Source organism: Gigantopelta aegis, chromosome 15, assembly GCF_016097555.1.
Source record: "Gigantopelta aegis isolate Gae_Host chromosome 15, Gae_host_genome, whole genome shotgun sequence".
NCBI classification, from domain to species: domain Eukaryota; kingdom Metazoa; phylum Mollusca; class Gastropoda; order Neomphalida; family Peltospiridae; genus Gigantopelta; species Gigantopelta aegis.
Window position 1 is genome coordinate 3,631,647 of NC_054713.1, and position 19,182 is coordinate 3,650,828.

At 39.7% G+C, this 19,182-nt stretch overlaps 2 protein-coding genes across 2 annotated transcripts; both read left to right on the forward strand.

Annotated features, from left to right (window-relative positions):
- Positions 1 to 5,168: 5,168 nt before the first annotated feature.
- On the forward strand, positions 5,169 to 13,052 carry LOC121390179. The gene is made up of 2 exons (XM_041521930.1): positions 5,169 to 5,226; positions 10,692 to 13,052. The coding sequence occupies exon 2, from the start codon at positions 10,726 to 10,728 to the stop codon at positions 12,214 to 12,216; it is 1,491 nt and encodes a 496-aa protein (XP_041377864.1). The 5' UTR covers positions 5,169 to 5,226; positions 10,692 to 10,725; the 3' UTR covers positions 12,217 to 13,052.
- A 1,086-nt stretch (positions 13,053 to 14,138) lies between these two features.
- LOC121390486 (ubiA prenyltransferase domain-containing protein 1-like) lies at positions 14,139 to 16,882 on the forward strand. Its single transcript, XM_041522315.1, has one exon. It carries the CDS (start codon positions 14,468 to 14,470, stop codon positions 15,407 to 15,409), a length of 942 nt encoding a protein of 313 aa, XP_041378249.1. The 5' UTR covers positions 14,139 to 14,467; the 3' UTR covers positions 15,410 to 16,882.
- The last annotated feature ends 2,300 nt before the right edge of the window (positions 16,883 to 19,182 follow it).

Below are 19,182 nucleotides of genomic sequence, written 5' to 3' on the forward strand. Positions count from 1 at the left end.
GAATTTTAATCATGAGGCACTTGATGGGAAGGGTTAAACACTGAGTTGATCGATCGTAAAACCCCAGGCAAAGGCTCTACCACTGACCTACATCTGGCCCTGTGTATATAAAGACAACACAAGATGTTAATCATGTACTTGAGGCTAGTGGGTACTAGGTTCACATCCCGGTACCGGCTCTCATCCACAGCAGGTTGTAATGATGAAGTGGGTAGGTGTAACACCACTACACAGACTTCTTTCTCATTAACCACAACTAACCACTAATACAATGTTCTTTACAGACAGCCCACATAGCTGAGGTGTGCCCAGGACAGTGTGCTTGAACTTTAATTGGATATAAGCACAAAAATAAGTATGAATGAATGAATAATCATGCAGTTCATTTATAGTACATTGCAGTGACTAATAAATATAAATATTTTGTGTATTATTCTAATGTATTTTATTATATATTGCATTGTATTAGATGCGTAAAATATTGCAGATTAACACAAATATCTCCTTCCTGAGTATAATTTTAACACAGACATATTAAACATCGTTTTAAAAAATAAATCACTGTTAAGGTACCATAACTGACAATTATTATATACGAATTGAGAATTGTATACTCTACTGACTTCTTAAAACAAGGGCGGGAGCCCAGTGGTAAAGCGTTTGCTTGATTTGCGGTCGGTCTGGGATCGATACCCGTCGGTGGGCCTATTGGGCTATTTCTCGCTGCAGCCAGTGCACCACGACTGGTATATCAAAGGCCGTGCTATGTGTTGTCCTGTCTGTGGTATGGTGCATATAAAAGATCCCTTGCTGCTAATCTAAGAGAGTAGGCCATGAAGTGGCGACAGCGAGTTTCCATCTTCAACAATATCTGTGTGGTCCTTAACCACATCTCCGACGCCATATAACCGTAAATAAAATGTGTTGAGTGCGTCGTTAAATAAAACATTTCCTTCTTAAAATAAATAAATTCCGTGTAAATTCTTTAAAAAAAAAAAAACTTCAGTAATTAATACAGAGGCAATTTATGTGTCATATTGTTGATCATGGAAAGAACTTCTTTAAACGGTGTTAAGTTGGGAAGATTTGATATTGACAAGACTAAGCATTGCAATTTACATCTTTCTGGTTTACAAGTCTGACACATTAGCTGACAGGCTGCAGGAGTCAGTGATATTTGTTTTGACAAATGTCAAGTTTTTAAATATTATGTTTATACTTATAGTACGTATGAGACCGTTTTATAAAGCATCATCTATTTTATTCGTATATGTTTATTTTATCAATATGTATCAATTCTATATTGTATATTTTTGTGGTGAAATAATAAAAATATAAATAAAATTATAGAGTTTTTTTAATATTCTACCAAAATTGAAAACTTATGCAGGAACCAATTTCAATCCTTTTTTATACTACATTTGCATATATTGTAGTAATAAATTGTCCATCAGGCTAAGTGTTAAACCTTGCACCCCTTGTCACATACAATGAACTGAAACTCTGGATTTGAAATTGTCAGACAATTTTTTTTACAATATCCTAGATATATTCAGTAAGTTTTGACAAACGTATTTTCGGGGATCAAGGTCAAAGGTCATGTCGAACTATAACTTTTCGGGGGTTGATTTTTCGAATGGTGTGCAAATAAAATTTATTCATCTATTCAAGACCTTTAAAGAACCATTTGATTTTTTAACTATCTCTAAAAAAAGAGCCTTTTGAAAATAGGTGGTACCCTTAACGATGTCAAAGATCAACGACCGGTATCTCAACGACCGGTATCTCAACGACCGGTAGCTCAACGACCGGTATCTCAACGACCGGTATCTCAACGATTAATTGAGTCTAAAATTTTGGTTCAGGGATTTTCTTATTGACTACTGTAAGTGTACCTAGGGGTGAGACGTAACCCAGTGGTAAAGCGGTCGGTTTGGGATCGATCCCCGTCAGTGAGCCCATTGGGCTATTTCACGCTCCAGCCAGTCCACCACGACATCAGAGGCCGTGGTATGTGCTATCCTGTATATGGGGGTAGTGCATATAAAAGATCCCTTGCTGCCAATTGAAAAGAGTAGCCCATGAAGTGGCGACAGCGGGTTTCCTCCCTCAATATCTGTGTGGTCCTTAACCATATGTCCGACGCCATATAACCGTAAATAAAATGTGTTGAGTGCGTCGTTAAATAAGCCATTTCCTTTCTACTATAAGTGTACCAAATTTCATCGAAATCTGAGACTGTAAGTGATTGATTTGACATCAAATGCCCCTTCTGCCTTAGAAGATAATAGCTCTTGCGACATCATTCAACTAACAAAAACAAAAAACAAAAATAATAAGGCCATGAACATACGAGACGGGAATTTAAGAGATCAATTGCCCACAACCACTCCAGTGCTGGAGAAAACATTGGCATTCGGCCAAAAATGAGCTGGCCTGAACATTTTTCTCCATGTACGCGTTGGAGATAAATCGACCTCCGCGGAGGGGATTCGAACCAGATGTTGTAGGGTTGGTATTCCGTGCTCCTATTCGAAGTAGCTAGTTGGAATTCCCGTATTAGCTCAGTTCGTGGAGCGCTTGACGTACGCACTAGGGGTCTCTGGTTCGAATCCCCTCCACGGATGTTGATTTCTCTGTTACATTTGGAGCGACGTACGTAGGGACTGTGTGCGTTCTAAGCAAATGAGGCAGAGCTAGCCGTGTATCTTTTATAATCACTTTCCCATAGTCAGGTCAAATGCATACCGCGGTGTTTGGTGTACCAATGACGAGACACTGATTAGAACGGGGTAAAACCTATATGTTATGGACAGCTTGTCCTGCTACCCATCGCATTCCAGACCAACGCTGTACCACTAGACTATCACTCAGAATATCCCTCGTGGGCGATTGGGGCGGTTCTTCAAACTTGTCATAGGGGAGGTTCTTTAAGCATTTCTGTCATATATTTGTGTTTATCTAGTACATGCTCGGAACGGGAAGTAACTCCGTGACAGAGTAATCGCCCGAAGTGCGACCAACGCAGGATGATCGCCCCTGATGAACGAGTGTGTGGTATCTACTCTGCTAAGTATCGTGCATAGCACTTGCTGCTTTTCGGAACGGCCCTGTGGTAGTCTCTCGAGCAGCGTGGTTCCTCTTCCTCCCTCCCTCCCTCTCCCTTTAAATTAATCAAATCAGCCAATGGCAGAGCTATCCATGAAATATTATGGCCTCTCCCTTTCTGTAGACAGTGCCAAAGTAACCATCTGTTGTTTAAGTATCCCTCTCCCTCTCCGTCTCCCTCCCTCCCTCTCCCCCTCTCTCTGACTCTCTCTCTCTCTCCCTCTCTCTCTATGTCTCTGTGTCTCTCTTTCTCGTCTCAACCTCTCTCTCTCTCTCTCTCTCTCTCTCTCTCTCTCTCTCTCTCTCTCTCTCTCTCTCTCTCTCTCTCTCTCTCTGTCTCTGTCTCTGTGTCTCTCTCTTTCTCGTCTCAACCAAAACACCAATTAGCCATAGTTTAAAATGTGCTGAGGTTCCTTTCGTTTTATTTAGTAATTAATATATGAAACCTGTTCAAATGTGTCGCTACTGAACACATAAAGATGTATTTCATCCTTCTCCTTGGTGGTGCTGAGCAGGCGACCATGTTAGTCATATTTGCTATCAACGTACCAGGACATTTATATGTACCATCCCACAGACAGGATGGCACATACCACGGCCTTTGATGTACCAATTGTGGTGCACTGGTTGGAACGAGAAATAGCCCAGTGGACCACCTACAAGAATCAGTCCTAGACCGACCGCGCATCAGGCAAGCACTTTCGAAAGGGCTGTCCTGTCGACGATGCACAAGATAGAGATTCATGGAATCAGCCACATTGTGCAGTAATACGAGCTTCATTACGGATAACGGTTTTGTCGTTCAAATTCCATTTAATATATGTTATTTTGGTTACTAGTCATTTCGTACCATAATTTATGGTCATTTCGTACCATAGTCGTTTCGTACCACAGTCATTTCGTACCATAGCCATTTCGTACCTACTTTTTACCATCTCGTACCATAATGTTTGGTAATTTCGTACCATAGTCATTTCGTACTCGGTATCTTATTTCTGTCACGGTATGCCACTTCTTATTTTTATTGTTGACGAATAAACGTTGACATGTAAACATACCTTGTAAAGTGAGCAAAGGCTTAAATGAATAAGAGAAGTAAATTAACGATGAAATGTGTTTCAGTGGCCATTAACCCTATTGAATTCATATATGTGTATTGCCACATGAAGGTGATAGTTTATTTTTACAACGAACTGACCCATGGCACTGATGATCATTTCATATGATACGAGACCCCCCTCCCCCATTTTATATAGGCCTATACATTCAATATAGTTGCATTAGCCTAATGTTTATTTTTTTAAATCAGTAATTCAAAATTTTACTATCTATCATTCAACTAAGCTGCACAATAAATAATTGAGGTACGAAATGACCAAACAGACATGGTACGAAATTAACATGGTACGAAATTACTTGGGTACGAAATGACCAGGGAACAAAATGGCTTGGGTACGAAATAGTAAAATTGGGTACGAAATGACTATGGTACGAATTGACTGGTTACCGTTATTTTACATACGCCACCTCACTCGACCCCCACCCCCGTTGATTAAAAAAAACAGGCGAGTTTGTTAAAGGGACATTCCTGAGTTTGCTGCATTGTAAGATGTTTCCGACTAATAAAATATTTCTACGATTAAACTTACATATTAAATATATTTTCTTGTTTAGAATATCAGTGTCTGTATATTCAATGTGTTTCTAGTCATCTTAATATTTGTAAGAAGCCCAAACTGGATTTTGTCTTCAATAATTTCGTACGTACGGAAAAACTAATTTTAGGAAATAAAATGAAATTTAACCTAATACAAATATTAGAACGATCCGAAAGACGTTTAATATGCAACCGCTAATATTTTGTGCATAAAAATATATTTAGTATGTAATTACAATCGTTAAAAAGTATCTGTTAGTCGATAACATCTTAAAAATTGCAGCAAACAATGGAATGTCCCTTTAAAACTGTAGTTGTGTTTGTATTTTGCTTCACGCAATAAGGTAGAGACGGCAGCTTTAATTGATATTTTTGACAACGAGGTTAACCCTGATGATGACCTCTTGCTATTTACATTGTCAAGTCGAAAAAATGGAGCGTGCGGTAACCTCACGGTAACAGTATGTAGTTATAATATTAACACTATCTAGGTTGTTTATTATTGTCATAGTAAATGCCAGTAACAGACTGCGCTATTTCTATTTATGCAATATTGTTTTGGGTTCTCTACTTACGTAACCAGTATGGTTATATAACTTGTGTTCGCTTGACTACTCTCCATTTAAAGAACCAACTGAATTGACCATCGAAATATTGCCTAGATAGTATAGGGTCTCCAGGAGTACTCGAGTCGAGTCGAGAAAGACTCCAGGCCGTTCACAGGACCCGTATAAGGAAGGACACTCTCATTTAATTATATATTTACATTTTGCTTGTAGTCGGTTACATTATAGGTTGTACGATACCAAATAAAATCCCATAGGCGACCATGTTAACCGTTGTGATTAAAAACACCATATGCAATATATCAACCAAACTATGACCCATAAATATCAGTACTACAACCCCTACTTCAAAGTATTAGTTGAAGAAAATGGTACCTTTTATGACTAATTTTCGGTATAGCCAGATGTTTTTACAACACAACACAAAATGTTAGAACGTGTATGGGGTACCTGCAAAAAAAAAAGTACTAAGTACAAGGTTACTTGACACAGTGGTACTAGATGAAATAAAATTGCATACATTTTTAGCCCAGATAAAACTAAATATTTTTACAACCAACACACAACATTTATAACAAATCACAGGAATTGTGGTGTTAATTTCTCTATCAAATGTTTGGTTCACCTCGAACTTTGACCCAGCCGGAAATTATTTGGTTTAGTGCAACCTCAGGGCGACCAACCTAATAGAACTATTTTTCCGGAATTTTCTGATATTTTCATTTTTATGCACGCGAACGCCCTTTTCAAAACAATAATTTAAAGCGTGCGAAAACGTCATTTTCATTAAAGTAATTTTAAACAATGCGAAAAAAATTTGCATTTGCAAAATGACAATATAAATGAGTATATAATTATTTATATGTGAACTGGAACTTTCTCATAAAAAACACACACACATCCCACACCTACACACACCAAAAATCATCAAGACTTAGTTCACACAAAAACAAACCCACTTTATTAGTAAATATTGTATTACAGTGTAAGACTCCCACCTACAGATTAGCAATAAAGTGACAAACAACTTGGGACCAATGTTATTTTTATGTAGGTACATTGCCGCATATGCACTGTTTCATCATATGCATGTAGTGGAGTCGAACTGATTTGTGGTGAACTGGTTTGGGGACGAAACGGCTGCTACCCACATTAAGACTGGCTGCCGTTTTGAATTACGCTTACATTACTATTACAATAACACTTTTGAGGAACCAGTGTACAGAAAAAGAAATCGCGTTGTTATTCAAGTTACTTGAATAAAATAATATCGGTAGGTATATTAATGTCATGGATGCGTCATATAATAGATTAGTGGTGGCCAAATATTATTTAATCAAATGTTGCATGTGAAAGCCAGTCGGTTCGGGGTTTTTTTCTTTTGTTTTTGTATGATCGTAGCGTTCTTCTGTTACATATTCATGCTTTTATCCACGGCGGCAAAATTTCATACATCGTCATAGAACCGATGCCTGCCCTGTAGGAACATAATTCTATGATATTTAAAATATCTTTAAAATGAATACATAAACTATTCGAGTATAAAAAATAAGAAAGAAAATTTTCATATATCAAATATGGCTTCAGTTTACTCGACATTTTCATTGGTCGGCTGTTGACACTAGACCCGCGGCCTTGGTAATGGCACAAACCTAGACAAAACAGAGCTCATGTTGAAATGAGTGATAAAGATATTTAATTCCAAGAATGTAATAAGAATTAGTTGCTCATAAAAAAAACCCAATTCGAGTGAATTAAAAAAAAAATCCGGATATTTGACATCAATTCCGGAATTCCGAGTACGTGATGAAAATTCCTGATTTTTCGGAAAATTCCGGAAAGTTGGTCGGCCTGCAACCTATAGGGCTATGACAATACGTGACATGCAATACAAGGAAGGAAATGTTTTATTTAACGACGCACTCAACACATTTTATTAACGGTTATTTGGCGTCAGACATATGGTTAAGGACCACACAGATATTGAGAGAGGAATCCCGCTGTTGCCACTTCATGGGCTACTTTTTTCAATTAGCAACAAGGGATCATTTATATGCACCATCCCACAGACAGGGTAGTACATACCACAGCCTTTGATATGCCCGTCTTGGTGCACTGGCTGGAACGAGAAATAGCCTAACGGGTCCACCGACGGGGATCGATCCTAGACCGAGCGAGCACTGTATCACTGGGCTACGTCCCGCCACCTGAAATTAAGTAAAGATTGTTTTGTTTAACGACGCCACTAGGGCACATTGATTTTTTATCTTATCATCGGCTATTGGACGTCAAACATATGGTCATTCTGACACTGTTTTTTAGAGGAAACCCGCTGTCGCCACATAGGCTACTCTTTTACGACAGCCAGCAAGGGATCTTTTATTTGCGCTTCCCACAGGCAGGATAGCACAAACCATGGCCTTTGTTGAACCGGTTATGGATCACTGGTCGGTGCAAGTGGTTTACACCTACCCAATGAGCCTTGCGGAGCACTCATTCGGGGTTTGGAGTCGGTATCTGGATTAAAAATCTCATGCCTCGACTGGCATCCGAACCCATTACCTATCAGCCTGTAGTCTGATGGCTTAACCATGACGCCACCGAGGCCGGTCCTGGAATTAAGATGCATAATGCTATTTTACTTTATTCCTCAGTATCATTGTCATCTAATGTACGTGTCGGGTACTCGGATCCGGGTCGAGGCGACTCTAGGTACTCGAGTCCAAAATACTGGACTCGTGGAGGCCGTGGAGGCCGTACTAGAGATACATTCAGTATGTACCGAAGTGTACTGTGTTCAGCTAGTTCCACGCATCTGAGCATTGAATATTTGCGTAAACTATTTATAGGTCACCCAAAAATAAATTCAGGTAACCCATTTTCATTTTGCGTAACCCATTATGTCCATGTAAATAATTTCCTAAATTTAATGCGCGAACGGAAAATAGGTTACGCAAAATTAAATTTGCGCGAATGAAACGATGGTTTTCGCAATTTTCAGAGGTCTCAGTTCCTAAGAGTACTGTATTCATAGAGTTACGTACTCATCATATACTCTGTCAAAAAAAACACCCCGAAAACCGCATAGGCGACATATTCTTGAAATTATCTCTTTAATACAAAGTGGCATAATTTCGTTATGGATGATCGTATCACAGTGAAATTTGACATGAGTATGTTACAATGATCTTGTTATGGACTGACGGCAGTGGGGGCGTTTTTGTCCCCAAACAGCGTCGCACGAGGGCGTTAAAATCAGTACCTTATGTGGCCAGCAGCAGCAGCAGCAGCAAATCACTGCGCGACTTCTCCTTGGCATAGACTGAATGAGTCTCTGAATCCGGGTACGTGGAATCCTAGCCCATTCTTCCTGCAGTGCACGTCTGTCCAGTTCGTCCCATAGATGTTCAATGCGGTTGAGATCTGGCGATCTTGATGGCCATGGCAGCACATTAATCTATCATTCTGTAGGAAATCCATTGATACACGTGCCGTATGCCTGGCATTGTCCTGCTGAAAGAGTTCTCTCTGTCGGTACAAAATGGGAAGCATCTGACGGAAGAATTTCATCCCGGTAGCGTACAGCTGTCAGGTTGCCTTATACCAACACAAGTTCACTTCTGCCGGTGTATGAGATGGCTCCCCACATCATGACACTCCCTCCACCGAATCTGTCAACTTGGGTGACGCAGTTGTTGGCAAAAGTGAAAACGTTCATTGCGGCGTCTGTAAACACGTTGTCGTCCATCACGTCGCTGTAGTAGGAAACGTGACTCGTTGCTGAACCATACTTTCCGCCAGTTTCCCCAAGTTCCACCCCTGTACACTCGTGCACCACAAAACACGTACATGTCGATGTTGACGTCGCAGGACGGGGCCAACATACGGTCTCCTAGCCCGTAAACCAGCTTTTCGAAGTCGGTTTCGAATGGTTTGTGCAGACAGCCTTCTCAAACCAGGTATGCGTCCAGCAGTGTTCGTTGCTGTGGCAGTTCGGTGACGCAAGTGCAGAACCCGGATGTAGCAATCTTGTGCTACAGTTGTTATGTGAGGTCTTCCATTTCTGGGCCGGTCTTCAGCTGATTGAAACTACTGGTACCTGTCCCAGAAACGTGAAATGGTGCTCTGATGGACGTTCATGTGGCGTGCGACTGCTGACTGCGATTCACCTAAATGGAGGCGGCCTATTGCAATGTTTCGATTCGGCAGGCTTAGTCTTGGCATCTTGTAACTCGTCTACGTCGAAATGGAAATAAGGCATCATTGCGAGCATTGCAGCTTTAAATACCCACCAGTACCCCAATCTTTTCCCCCCGAGTTCCACGTGCATTCGTCAAAATCTGACCATTTCACGTCGATTTCCTGCAATTGTCGCACAACCTGCGTTAAATTTGTTTTAGGGTGCATTTGGTCATGCTGTCCCATTCCAGGAACATTAACTAACATGGTCATTCAGCAACATTGTACAAAAAAACTACATTTTGTAAAATCAAACACTTTTCTTCTTTCCCTTTCTTCTTTCCCTATCACCTATGCGTTTCTTTTTTGACAGAGTATATATCCCCCTTGTTATCGATGCTTTGGGATACAACTTAATTATAGTTAGGTAGAAATATATTCAATTAGTTTCGGCTTACGCTAGTGGGTGGGGATTTTTGGTTTGTTTATTGTGGATTTTTTTTTTCTTAGGGTGAAGGGTAGATGTTTGCAGAACCTGTTAATGATATCGATTGTTAGCTATTCAAGGGGCGTGTACACAGTGTATATTTCAAGTCACGACTTTACCTTTAGTCAGGGCTGCTAGATTATGGTAGTCCCACTCCCATGGCTAGTGATATTCTATGTTAGGCTAGTAAATAACTTATGTCGCCAGTAACTAGTGAAGTTGTCATGTGCTGCATTTAAGTCTATTTTGTAAATATCAATATCCTGCCTCCCCCCCCCCCCCCCCACTCCTGTGTCCTGATGAGGAGTCACTCGTGGTTTGTTGATGAGTCGCTCGTGGTCTGATCATCAGTCACTCGTGGTTTGTTGATGAGTCACTTGTGGATCTGACGATGAACTACTTGTGTCCTGGTAATGAGTCACTCGTGGTCTGATGATGAGTCACTCGTGGTCTGATGATGAGTCACTCGTGGTCTGGTGACGAGTCACTCGTGGTCTGGTGACGAGTCACTCGTGGTCTGGTGATGAGTCAATTCGTGGTCTGATGATGGGCCACTCCTGGTCTGATGATGAGTCACTCGTTATGTCTGTAGATGATTTGTTTTGAGGATTTTTGTTGTGTCAGTAAAATATTTTGAATCATGGAAAAGTATTAATTTCTTAATAGAATAATTTTCAAATATTATTGTTTTCAGATTCAACCACTGCGTGCTATAAATCATCTCAAACATGCTGTTGGAAGTCGTACTGGCTGTGGTGGTCCTGGCATTAACAGTGGTGATATGGACTGTGGTGAAATCCAGACGCGTGAACATAGAGGACCTGGAGATAAACGGCACGAGACGACCTTTGGGGAGATTTGAGAAATTCATGGTAACAGCATATGGGTCCAATGCAAGCATAGCGCATGCGTGCATCGTATCATCAAAACATCCTTTATCGTCGGCTCAAGTCCAAAAGGCAGCAGAGATGTTGACCGATCGTTACCAACTGCTACGCTCGCGTGTTGACGACTCCGATACTGAAAAACCATGTTTCGTGCCTATGGATAATTTTACAGTTTCCATGGAAACGGTTGATTCCACTTCCTGGCAGGATGTTCTGGAAGAACGCGTGATGGCAAGATACAACACGACAACTGGTCCGCTCTGGTCTGTTAGATTTCTGCCCAAAGTTCAGTACAAAGTAGGACTGGATTCTGAAGTGGAAGATGCAGAATATCCATTTCTGTGTGGCGTCGTGTTTGGTTTTCATCACGTGATCATCGATGGCTGCTCCCGTATTCGACTGGCTGACCATTTTCTGACCTATCTGGATGACGTCATCAAAGGAGTAGATACTCCAGTGGAACCAATGAAAATGCAACCCGCTATTGAATATTACATAGCTGATGAAATTAACCCCGGATTTCTGTTTCAGCTCTTTGCACTCACAGCGAAGTTTGTTATGGCCATACCAGGGGTCCACAGTGTCTGTCTGATGTTTTTTGGAAAGAGAACTATTTACACAGAAAAATGTGGATTAGAGGAGGAAAGACATCCTAATCTTGGTAAGAAAACCTGCATAATCCCTATGGAGTTTTCACGGGAAGACACAAGCAGGCTTTTGACGAAATGTAGAGAAAACAACGCTACCGTTCATGGAGCTGTCCAAGCGTCCGTGTCGGTGTCATTAGCAAAGCTCTTGCAAGAAGGGGAGATAACCAAAGAGATGGAATTACCAGTTGGCTGCACCGTCAACTTAAGACCTCTTATTAAGGGTACTCCCGTTCCCGCGGACTGCCTTGGTTCATATTTTGTGCCCATGTTTATTATGCAAACCATCAAACCGCCTGACGACTTCTGGAAAATGGCGTCACGGACCACAGAACAGGTAAAACACGGACTGAAGCAAGGACCCGCTAATGAATTTATGAATTTCTACAGTTTCATGATGGAGCTGAACCTGTCTAAAGACGGTCGGTACATCGTGATATCAGAACTGACCAATCTCGGTAACTGCAAATTCCTGGAACGAACTCTTCAAAGTGAGGTGAAATTTCGGGCCATGCATTCATGCACTGCAGAGCACGACTTTGGTCCTATATTCTCAACTAGGGTCATCACGTTTAACGGACAGCTGTTCTGGACCATCTGCTATTACACTAATATCACGAGCAGAGAGCGAGCCGTTGAATTCGCAGAGAGTGTCAAAGAAACTTTGAAAGCAGCTCTAATGTAAAACGATAGAACATCGGTCTTGATGGCGTAGTGATTTTAAAAGTCATATGACGGCACTTAGTATATTGCAGAGGCGAATCGGGTGGGGGTGATGGGACAGCAGCCCGGGCCCCCATACATTTTGCGATAGTTATAACATTATTTATTAATTTTGACCTCACTCCAAAGTTCCCTTGGCATTCCGCCTCATGGCATTAATCCGCCACTGTATTGTTTTTACATGGCGGAAGATAGAGATTATTGTACGAGCTTGTGTGTCGTACTGATTTTACGAAACGAATGTCAGGATTATTGTATTGCCCGAGCGTCATTACACTTGTTATTACACGTGTGCTTCGTATGATTATTACTAACTCGGTTATGTTGAATCATATGGATAATAAAAACATTTAGTAACGGTGTCGTAACGGGAACTGAAACGCTACGTTATCGTATCAATCAATCGGTCAATCATTTATTTGCGTATATGAATTGTACAAACATGAACAATAATAACAACAGCAAGAAAAGAAGAAGAAGAAAAAGACATGTTATAATGGTTGCAATATCCTAGCACAATTATTCTTTATATACTAGTAACAATATTTAACGAGACTTAGTGATACCTCAAATTACATTAGAAGAAACAATTGTCTACAAAAATGCGTATTTCCATTTGATTATGTATTTATTTATTTCAGTTGTACGGGAACGATTGTGCTCTACGTGTCCATTTTTTTTTTTTTTTTTTTTTTTTTTTTTATCGTGTATTGAAATTTGCAAAACTGTATATTATTATTATTACTTTCTGGTCTATTATCACATACAATTAAACGACCGTTTTCAATTTAATTATCCTGTAATGATTTAGAGTTGTCTCTGCTACAGTTTACAGTCAGTGGCGGGTTGGGGTGGGGGGGGGGGGGGGGGGGGGGGGGGGGGGGTGAAATTTGGCCGAACGCCACTAACGTTCCAGAAGGGATTTCTCGGATTCTCCAACGTAAAGTCGACCCCCCCCCCCCCCCACCACCCTCCCTTAGATCCGCCACTGATAGTTACCCAAATAAGAATAAACATACCTTTACGTACTCCATCCTCTTTAAATACCTTGAAAATCACCGTACAGTGTATTGGGAAATCACCGTACAGTGTATTGGGAAATCGCCGTACGTTGTATTGGGAAATCGCCGTACAGTGTATTGGGAAATCACCGTACAGTATATTGGGAAATCACTGTACAGTATATTGGAATCATTTTATATAAGCTGATTTTAATATGGGCCATTTTTATACTAATTGGAGATGTATACTATTTCTTTAATTATGTATTATTAAAGTAGTTCAGATCTAAAACCAGGTGTTGTTTGCTTATTCAGTATAGTGATACGACAATGAGAGTGTAATAACAAATGAATATAAGTTTAACAACATGTCAGCACATGCACCATAAACCAAGGATATTTGGTGTAAACTAAAACAAATTGATACTTTGACACTGACACTTTGGACTCCCTCCCTCCCTCTCCCTTTAAATTAATCAAATCAGCCAATGGCAGAGCTATCCCTGAAATATTATGACCTCTCCCTTTCTGTAGACAATGCCAAAGTAACCATCTGTTGTTTAAGTATCTCTCTCCCTCTCCCTCCCTCTTCCCCCCCCCCTCTCTCTCTCTCTCTCCGTCTCTCTCTCTCTCTGTGTGTCTGTATGTATGTCAGTCTCTCTCTCTCTCTCTCTCTCTCTCTCTCTCTCTCTCTCTCTCTCTCTCTCTCTCTCTCTCTCTCTGTGTGTCTGTATGTATGTATGTCTGTCTGTCTGTCTGTCTTTCTCTCAAATCAACGCAACTTTAATATAACACCTTTAATTGGACAAAAATCTAGTTGGAATGAGTTAATTTGACAAGCAATTGTCGTTCAAATGAGATAACCATGCTAGAATTATGTTTTACAACATTAGTTAGTTGCTTCCTAGCGTGTAAAGTTTTTAGTAACATTATTATACTTTATATAAATTATAATCTTCATATTTCTTTTGAGAAAATATAACTCTTTCTGACGTCATCAAAACCTGAGTTGTATTTGTACAACCTGGAAAGTAAGACGAACCAACAGCCTGTAAATATTGGTGATACTATCAGCAGTATCAGCTGTGAGCGGAACGTGACAAGCTGTCTACATTATGAAAGGTGATCAAATCGACGTGGTGTCTCCCAGTTAGTGCGTCAGTCTCAAACAGTCCGTGTATTCAATTTTACATTTACCCTGTGTCTGTCGAGATGGTGAAGGTCCAGCAGTGCAATGGACCCGCGATTAGTCTGAATCCGCCAAATAGACTGAGCAAATACGTTGCTGCCCTCCGACCATGGTCGTTCACAGCCTCTTTCACGCCAGTAGCACTAGGATGTATTTTGGCGTACAAATCTGTGGGGATGTTCAGCTTGCCTGTTTTCTTTACGACCTGCCTTACGGCATTATCTGTTCACGCAGCCGGTAATCTCGTAAACACTTATTTTGACTACACCAGAGGAGTTGACACAAAAAAAAGCGACGACCGAACGTTGGTTGATAAAATTCTTCTGCCGTCAGACATTGCGTTTCTTGGTGGAGTCTTCTACATAGTTGGCTGTGTCGGATTTCTCGTTTTAGTTTTAATATCGCCAGCAAAGATGGAACATTTAGCTTTAATATACTTCGGAGGGCTTTCGAGCAGTTTCCTGTACACGGGTGGTCTGGGATTGAAGTATATCGCTATGGGCGATCTGTTGATTTTTTTGACGTTTGGACCATTGACAGTATTATTTGCTTTTTTGACTCAAGGAGGACAACTCTCACTCATGCCGTTCTTTTACGCTATTCCACTTGCACTGAATACAGAAGCCATCCTGCATAGTAATAATGCTCGGGATGCAGATGGCGATTTGAAGGCTGGAGTGATTACGCTAGCCATTTTGTTGGGACAGGCGGGATCATATGTTTTGTTTTCTGCTCTTATGTTTCTGCCTTACATCATGTTTATTATGATGGGAATCCATTGTACAAAGTGGTTGTTCCTTCCAGCACTCTCTATAGTTGGAGCTTTTAAGCTAGAAAAAGATTTCCGAATCCGCCGTTTAACTGATATGCCCAGGAGAGTTGCGTTTCTTAACCTCATCATGGGGATACTCTACATCGTAGCGTGCTTAATGGCAGATGGTACTGCTTTACCAGCTCTGGTTTGATACTGTATGAAATGTACATGCATACATGTAGTATACAAGACAATTTTAGAAGTACACGTACTTGTAATTTAAGCAATTATGGAAATGGCAAATGCATTTTTCACAGCAGTTTTGCAGTTAATGTGTAATCTTGAGAGGAATTTAATTTGTCAGTGTTACAGAAATAAATAATAAACTTTAAAAAAATGACAGCAAATTAAAACTTCCATCCATGGCAAAATACATGCCGCAAAAAATTTAAAACATCATGACAATCTACACGATTTCTTTGGTTAAATTCTAGGGTTGCAGCCCCTAATATGTGTATAGTGCATTTGCTCCTGAAAAATTACCAACTTAGCCCAGTGCTTGATCAACTTACTCTGGACAATGAATGGTCAATAAGCCACAATCCTGAATCTACAATGTTTGTGTAAACTATGAAATAATGACTGTATATAACAGGTTAATTCACAAAAACCCCAAATTATTATGCATGCTCATTCTCTACAACAAAAAGCCTGTTATTTGTATTTATTATCAGCTCATGTCTATATAACATTATTGTTAAAAAAGGAATGAGTTTAAAAAAAAAAATCCTGTACTTTGATGCTAATTAATCTATTTTCAATTACATATGAAAACTTAATTAGGTTTGGGGCAAATTGATTCTTGTGATGGATGAGTTGTCAGCACAGACTGGAGTGGGTGAGTTAACCAACTATTTGGGGTGAGTTGGTCGGCAACGTTATGTCCTCCCCCAACAAATTTTAAAAATAATTGTTAGGATTAGGGATAGTTACAAGAGTTGTAAGATTCAAAGTTAACTAACACATTTTGTGTGTGTATATATATATACACAGTAGAATCTCGCAGGGTTGAATACACTGCAAAACTCAAACTACAAACACTTTCTCGAGCACTGACGAGGGAGACCTCTGAAACTTGTGAGAGCAATAGTTTTGTTCGAGTGTCGCTCGCATAACTATAGTTTGTGTAACTCGTTTTTCGTTCGCACATTGAATTTATGATATGGCAATCTATTCCACAAAAAACTATTCATTTGCTAACCACTTACCCCAGCACCCTCCCCAGGAATTGCATCTGAAATGCAAGCTGATATATTTTCACTCTCAAAATATCCAGTATTTGTCTGAATTGTTAGGGTTTGGTTTTGTGATTTTTATAATATTAATGGAATGATTGTATGTACCTGTATGTGTTTTTTAAAAGTGAATTTTGCATATAATATTGCTGTATTTGAACTTCAGAATTTCTTGTTTAATGTTTTGTGACAAATATAAAAACCAAAACTGTTATACCTTCAGCCGATGTCAGTAATTTTTATCCAGCGGCCAACAGCTGCCATTTTTAAAGCCATTGACCAACATCAGTTCTTAACAAAACTATGGCAGTTGCCGCCGGTGTCAATGTTACGTTCGAGTCCTGATATTGTCTAAGGAAATGTCTGTTTTAATATATAGATGTGTGTAAGTCCTACGTGTTTGTCAAATGTATCCATGCAGTGACAAGACATGGTCCGAACATTCTAAGCTCAATCTAAGCAGTCATGGTTTGACGCGAAGTATTGCTTCTGCTTGCGTGTGCTAGCGAAAAACTGCTTGTCACGTCACATGCCGATATCGCTAATTTATTTACTTAAAATTACTGTGAACTTACGTTTTAGATAGATACATCTAACAACAACTCGCAGATTGTTTTCCCCATTTAGACACTGAGAGCAATTGCTCTCCTAGTCCTACATAATTTTACGAGAGCAAGTTATTGCTCACCATCGATTTGCAAGCCATAAGCACTGGTCTAAATGGAGTTTTTGTATGTTCTCCCTCATACCGGCGTCGTGGTTAGGCCATTGGTCTACATGCTGGTAGGTACTGGGTTCGGATCCCAGTCGAGGCATGGGATTTTTAATCCAGATACCGACTCCAAACCCTGAGTGAGTGCTCATATGACCATATGTTTGACGTCCAATAGCCGATTATAAGATAAAAAATCAATGTGCTCTAGTGGCGTCGTTAAATAAAATAAACTTTACTTTTTCTCCCTCATATTTATGATATATACATGTATTTATAGCCTGCATTTAGTCGCCAACCTGTATAAATTATGACATTTAGTGTACTTGATGTACATACTGTTTGCTGATTTTTCACTCATTTATTCGTACCTGATGAATGTGCATTTAGTTTTGTGAGGGTAAAAACCTAAGAAGGTCCTTAATACTCAGTCTGTTGTGAATATTCCAATACATTAGGCATGGTGCTTTGGCCAGAACCGAAATCTTAAAAAAAGGATTTGTTTTTATTACTTTTAATAGTGTGGCATAATCTCATTCGCACAAAGTTCTTTAAGCTATTTTATTATTCAATATTTCAATGATTTATTTTCATGATCGATATGCATATATTTTAATATTTTATTTACATGTGCTTGCGTTATCGTGGGGGTGGGGAAGAATTTAATTTTATTACCTGTACATTGTTTACATGTGATTGGTGCATTTTAATGACACCTCAGCACATTTTAAACTACATATTTTTGCTTCACAATATACAGGTATTTTGACACTATCTAGAGATAGGGTCAGGATGTAGCCTTGTGGAAAAGCGGCCACTTGATAACCGGTCGGTTTGGGATTGATCCCATCAGTGGGCCCATTGGGCTATTTCCTGTTCCATGCAATTCACCACATGGTATATCAAAGGCTGTGGTATGTGCTATCCTTTCTTTGGGATGGTGTATATAAAAGATCCTTTGCTACTAATGGAAAAATGTAGCAGGCTTCCTCACTAAACTTAGACTATATATCAAAATTACCAAATGTTTGACATCCGTTGGTCAATGATTAATAAATCAATGTGCTCTAGTGGTGTCATTAAACAAAACAACCTAACTTTATTAAATAATGTTTAGTCTTCTAACTGATCTGTTGGTGGTTGAACAGTCAAGGTATATTTTGCTCTTTTATTTATTGAATAGGTTTATTGTACATTTACTGTCATATACTTGTATATCATTTTTTATATTTGTATATTTCTGTATTTGGATGTGTCAGCTGTCTTCACATTGTGTTGTGTGACTGTGTCTGTGTTGTGTGTGTGTAATTTTTATTTGAATCGTGAACGATATTATACAGTGAAATCCCACCTAATGACCACCTCACTATCTATTTTAAAGACCAAAATATTTCCTTATTATTTTATGGTAAAAACACTCCGTTATTAAGACCACCCCACTATTATGGATTACAACCAGTAAAGTCGGACCCATTGCTCATTTTGAGTACAGTTTTACCCCACAAATGCAACCAAGGAATGTACCTGTCATGTCACACAAGGGTAATTAAGAGACGTAATGCATCCAAGCTTACAAATAACTGAAGTAGGTTTGACACTTGATTATTCATGCAGTTCAATGCAGATGCTAATACACTTGTCACCACTTACAGTGTTCTCGTTGGGTGAAAGTTAAAGGAGGGTGTTAGAACATGAAAGGAGGGTACGTGGCAAAACGCAATGGCCGGGCAGGCCTCCCTGCTTAAATGGAGCAGCAAGAACACTGGCCGGGCAGGCCTCCCTGCTTAAATGGAGCAGCAAGAACACTGGCTTATTTATTTTGTCAATTGAGACATTGTTGATGACATTCGGGAAGAAGGGTGGGACATAAAATGCACAAATCAATATGTACCAATAATCCTCATTGTGAATATTCATAATTCGGTATAAGAACCACCCCACTGTTAATACCAAGTTTAATAAGTCCCGACGACAGTC